General features: G+C 41.6%; 1 protein-coding gene across 1 annotated transcript in view; it reads right to left on the bottom strand.

The window, feature by feature from the left end:
• Positions 1 to 1,713: 1,713 nt before the first annotated feature.
• Positions 1,714 to 6,000, bottom strand: part of LOC129700879 (ERI1 exoribonuclease 3-like) — a 288,420-nt gene continuing 284,133 nt past the window's right edge. The window contains exon 7 of the mRNA XM_055641658.1: positions 1,714 to 3,538. Coding sequence (XP_055497633.1) covers positions 3,456 to 3,538 — 83 coding nt within the window. The 3' untranslated portion in view covers positions 1,714 to 3,455. The remainder of the gene's footprint in view (positions 3,539 to 6,000) is intronic.

Genomic DNA, 6,000 nt, shown 5'->3' with positions numbered 1-6,000 from the left:
AGGTAGGTAGGAATCTTTCTCAAATCAAGATTTCAGACAACAACCTGGATATAATAATGTAGCGGAGGTAATTCCATCAGAACAAGGAAGCAACTGCTCTGATGCCAAACGTCTATTAACTATGTTCAAGTTGGACAACAATCCAAAAATTACAGTTCCAAAGAAATGTCTCTGGTGCATGGAAATGATGAGTGTCGTTTGTGTTTGTAATGTGGAAATCACGATCCATTTTGATTTACATTTAGAATTAAAAGGGCAGCACGGTGGCGCAGCAGTAGAGCTTGCTAGAGCACTGGAGACCCGGGTTCCATCCTGATTACAGACGCCGTCTGTAGGGGAGTTCTCCCCCTGACCTGCGTGGGTTTTCTCTGGTTTCCTCCCACACTCCAAAGACGTACAGGTTTGTAAGCTAAGTGACTTGGTATAGTTGTAAATTGTCCCTAGTTTGTAGGATAGTGTCAGTGTCCGGGATTCTGTGGTGTTTCTGCACTGAATCTCTAAACTAATTAACATTAATAATGTGTGAATATATATTTTCCAGGTTGTAATGGTTCACTGGGAATGAGCGGCTGTTTGTTTTTTGGTTACAGAATATTCTCATGCAAGAGATATTGAAACATCTTATTTAGATCATTTGATTTCGGAAGTGGCGGCGCTGGTAAACGACTGCGGCTCGCCTGCAGTCCGTTTGTCTTTACTTTTTTATGTTGTTTCTTTTTCGTTTTGTCTAGTTAGTTTTTGTTTATAGGTTGTGTTTATGTGGGTGGAGGGGGGGGGGGGGGGGGGTTGAAACGGGGCTTGCTGTCTCTCCCTTCGGGGGGATACGACATTTTTGTCGTATCCCCCTTCTCTGCCTCCGTCTGCGCTGAGGCCTAATGATGGAGCTGGCGGCCTCAAGACTCCGGAGGCAGCCAGTCAGGACTCACCCTGGGCTCGCTCCCGTGAGGGCGGCCCGGCTCGGGGCTGAGACTCTCCCGTGAGAGCGGCCCATCCCGAGGGTGGAATGGGGCTCCCGTCTAAGCCGCCCAGCTCGAGGGAGGTACCGCGCTCCCGTCGGAGCGGCCCAGCCCGAAGGTGGAATGGCTCTCCCGTGAGGGTGGCCCAGCTCGAGGGAGGAACGGCACTCACGTGAGGGCGATCCGGCTCGGGGCTGGAACGGTGCTCGGGTGGCTGGGACGGCGTTCTGGCGGCTGTGACCTGAGTCCGGGGTTCAGCCGCGGGCCAGCAGCTGCGTCCGTTGGACTGGAGGGCGGCAGCTTCGACCACCCCGGGCCGCGGTGTTTGAGCCGGCCCGTTTGTGGGGTTCGGTGAGCCGCGGGACTGTCTGTGCCATCGCCTCAGCGCAGAGGGAGAAGAGGAGGGAAGAGACTGCAGCCCTAAGATTTTTGCCTCCATCACAGTGAGGAGGTGCTTGGAGGACTCACTGTGGTGGATGTTAATTTGTGTTTAGTGTTATTTATTATTGTATGATTGTATGTATGACTGCAGGCACGAACTTTTGTTCAGATCGTAAGGTCTGAATGACAATAAAGGTATTCTATCTTCTATCTATCTTCTATCTATAGGTCAGAGTTGGATTTCTCCAGTCAGATTTTTTCATTGCATTTGCTTAAATTCTTTCAATGCAAACTTGACTAACTGATCATAAAATAAAGTAATGCCCTCACAAACAATTCAATAACTAACAGTATAGAAAAGATATAAAGAAATATCTGCATTTCAGAAGTTTTTATTACAAAATAATCTTGCATATTAAGATTCAGTCAACATGCAGTTTCCATCACGTGATGTTGTAGTGATAGAATAATTACATGGGTTAATTAAATTCAATAAGAGTTGGGCATAAACTAATTGCATTTGATTGAAGATTAAGATTGAACCAAGATTGTTATTCCCTTATTGATAACCATCAATCAGGAGAGAGAAATGTAAACACTGCTTCAGCTACTTGCTGACCTCTCATGCCATCTTTTTCTTCCCCATAATTCCAAAAGTGTCACATGAAATGTATTTTCCTCATCAATTTTCAAACACTTCAGCTACCTTAATTTAAGAGAATTACAAGAATTGCTGGTCTCTCAACTTTCACCCGCATTGAACATTTTTCTCTCTCTCATAATTTGAAAATTATTTAAGTAACAAAACAAAATAGAACTTTCTGGAAAAACGTAAGAACAGCTAACGCTGCTTTAATAGGAAAGTGTTTCAAAGTGAACTCTTAGATGATGCAAAGGAAAACGCAAGTGTAGAGTAGAATTGTGTAATTCCAAATGATGGATGTGGAGTATTTTCACATTGCACAGAGACTGCAATTATAAATGTTACCACAAAGGAAATTGGGCCTCTGTCCAGCATCATTCTCGGTATAAGTTCATAAGAACAAAACGGCAGATACGGTTTAACCCCTGCCACTCCAGAAAGGATCCAGGAAATTTGGATACAAATGTAAAAGGTGGGACGAAGCTCCTCAAGTACCTAATGTTGGGCACTTTGAGGCAATCTATACAGTGCCCTCCCTAATGTTTGGGACAAAGACCCACATTTATTTATTTGCCTCTGTATTCCACAATTTGAGATTTGTAATAGAATAAATCACGTGGTGAAAGTGCACATTGTCAGATTTTATGAAAGATTTTTTCTTAGATTTTGGTTTCACCATGTAGAAATTACAGCTGGTTTATACATAGTCCCCCCCCATTTCAGGGCACTACAATGTTTGGGGCACATAGCTTCACAGGTGTTTGCAATTGCTCAGGTGTGTAACTACTGAGTATAAACTAAAGATGGCTGCAATATAGGCCTGGCAGAGCATCCCAGAGAAGACACCCAGCAACTGGTGATGTCCATGAATCGCAGACTCCAAGCAGTCATTGCATGCAAAGGACATGCAACAAAACACTAAACATGACTACTTTCATTTGCATGACATTGCTGTGTTCCAAACATTATGATGCCCTGAAACGGGAGGACTATGTATAAACACTGCTGTAATTTCTGCATGCTGAAACCAAAACTTTAACCACATGTGATTTTTTCCTGTTACAAATCTCAAATTGTGGAGTGCAGAGGCAAATAAATAAATGATGGGTCTTTGTCCCAAACATTATGGTGGACACTGTATATCACAATTCTACAGGAAAAAAACAGGTGAGATGGAGTTTAAACAAAATCATTTTCCCTTATTGATAATTTGTAAAAATAATCTTTTCTTTGTGAGGTAAAGGATGGGATTAAGTTTTCAAATAACAAGGAAGGTATGTTATACTACTTAGTGACAGAGCTATATACCTTATTAGGCAATATATATCTAGTGTGATATTAATATAATTAAATGCAATCATTCTGGTATAATGAAACTAGCTTAGTTTTTGACAATAGATGACATGCCACATGCGATTGAACAGCATTTCCCAGATATCGTCGTGGCCTTTTCCAAAGCAACGAGCTGTTGTTTTTTAATAGGTGGATCCAGTTTGTTTGAAAGTGAACCCTCTTCGTGCTAGTTCCGTCAATATGCTGGCAATATTCTTGCAGTCGTCTGAGGAAAAAAATAAAAATTGATGGTGTCACTTTTTAAAGTGCAAAGATAATACAAACTACAACATACAGAAGAACAAGTAAGCAATGCAATGAACTCCTGAGCAGATCATCTAATCAGAATTAATTCCATAATTGCCAAAACTTCGCTCCAGTTTTTTAGAGTGGCTTGACCAGAGGCATTGACTTATCCCTGAGCCAGTGCCCACTGGACCACCACCCGCCTAGAACAAATAAATTACAGGCAGCTCTGTTGGCAGGTCCCGCTGAAGGATGGAAGCCCTTGGACCAAGTGAGACTGTGGGAAGGAGCAGGTTCTCTGACAGTCTGGAGCTTGTGTATAGATGGAGGATGTGGGGGAAATGGAATGGAATTTGGTTTTTCATGGTTTTTGCAATGCATTTCAGCAGAATCTATTCACCTAAGGGATGATGCACACCAAGGAAATGGAAAAAGAAAAGATCTGATAATGTTAATTCAATATGCAACAAGTAAAGTGAACCTTGCCTCCCACTATCCTCCTTGTATTTTATTTTCGGATCAGATACTCTCCAAACCCAAACTACATCTCAAATGGAAAGGAGTGGATGGAGGGAAGAAAAATGGAAGAGAGGAGGAGTAGGACAAAACCTGGCAAGTGATAGGTGGATGCAAGTGAGAGGGGTTTTGATAGGCAGATAGTGGGACAAAGGCCAGAGATAAAAAGACAAATAAGGTGTGAGATTAGGATAGAAGAAGTATGAATTGTGAAGCCAGCAAAAGGAATATAGATGAATGAAGAGGGGAAGATTGGGTGAGCATTCAGATGGGGTACAGACAAGAGAGGAAGAGGACAATGAGGGAGCTGTCAGTTAGTCACCTAAAATTGGAGAATTCATGTTCATACTATTAGGTTGTAAGCTACTCAAGTGGAATACGAGGTGCTGTTCCTAATGTTTGCAGGACAGAAAGGTCAGCATGGGAATGGGGAGGAGAGGAAAAATGGTCGGCAACCAGAAGTCCTTGGCAGACTGAGTACAAGTGTTTGGCGAAATGATTGCTGAGTTCACGCTTGGTCTTGTCGATGTATGGGGAAACATAGAAAATAGGTGCAGGAGTAGGCCATTCGGCCCTTCGAGCCAGCACCGCCATTCAATATGATCATGGCTGATCATCCAAAATCAGTACCCCGTAGCACACCAATTCCAGAGTCCAAAGTCCACAATGAGATAAAAGCGAATCGGACAGTACCCTAGCTTGAGGAAGGACCGTTTTATGACCGTTCAGAATTCTACCTCTGCCTAATCTACGCTAAAGATATCAGATTTTTATTGTCTGAAAAGGATGCGTTTGTTAATGTTATTTGATCAGTGCCACCATCAAGTCTGCCTTGTTTTAGTCTGCAGAATTAATTGTGCAGTAGCACCTTGCAGGCCTTTAAATATAAGGCACTCGTAGCAAAGTACACACAAATATATATTTTGCACATTCGGGACAAAGAAAACAGCACTGTCAACTATCCATGAAAAATTGGACAGATTAATGATATTAACAAAATATCATTAATCTGCTATCGAAAATTTGCTGAAACAAAACTGTATTCAACCCTCATTAAAATGGATTTGATTGCACAAAGCTTCAGGATACGATCAAAATAAGTTATTGGGTTTAATACTATAGAGTAGCATTGCATGTATTAAGATTCATAGCACAGGTTATAAAACATTTTTGCTGTGTTCATAAAACGTGCAATGCTAGATACACAGCGAGGATATTTTTATTGCTATATTCCTTCACAATAAAGGAAATTCAAGAAGGGTTCAAACCCGAAACGTCATCTATCCATATTTCCAATGACGCTACCGTACCCGCAGAGTTACTCCAGCACTTTGTGCCTTTTTTTGTGAACTTGCATCTGCCCTTCCTTGTTTCTACATTTTAAGGAAATTCAAGTTACCTGTCAAGTTGAAAAATAAGTTTTTGGTGGAGTGCCTGGCATCTTGGCATGGGTGAATGCCAGATATATGACCACCTGCAAGTTGCTTTTGTGGATGGCACAGTGGAGGGTTCATTGGAGTGAGAGTCTGCCAAGCTCAATTAGTTGATGAGGCTTTGTCACTGCGCATGTTATAGTCATCCATTATTGCCAGGTGAGAAGCTGGCCAAGTATGCCTGGTAAACTTTCTCTTTTGTTTATATGCTTTGATCACTTTGTATATTGTGTGCTATGGGGAAGAGCCATCTATATTAAGATTAATTAGTGTTTTTATTATTTATTTTATGGTTAAACAGCTGAAACATTATGTACGGTTAGATGGCATGGTGGAAAAGAGCATTCATCTTTTGTAACATCCAATGAAAATATTTCTATTAACTGCTGTCCAAGCATGTTAGCTTAGACTAATTTTAATCTTAGTGGGGTATTTAAAAAAAAAAACATGCTTCTGGTGATTTACAATTAGCGCCAGTCCAGTTTTCTATCAT

This window comes from Leucoraja erinacea, chromosome 10, assembly GCF_028641065.1.
Source record: "Leucoraja erinacea ecotype New England chromosome 10, Leri_hhj_1, whole genome shotgun sequence".
NCBI classification, from domain to species: domain Eukaryota; kingdom Metazoa; phylum Chordata; class Chondrichthyes; order Rajiformes; family Rajidae; genus Leucoraja; species Leucoraja erinaceus.
The sequence above is the reverse complement of the archived record's forward strand: the minus strand, read 5'-3'. Positions and strand labels throughout refer to the sequence as shown.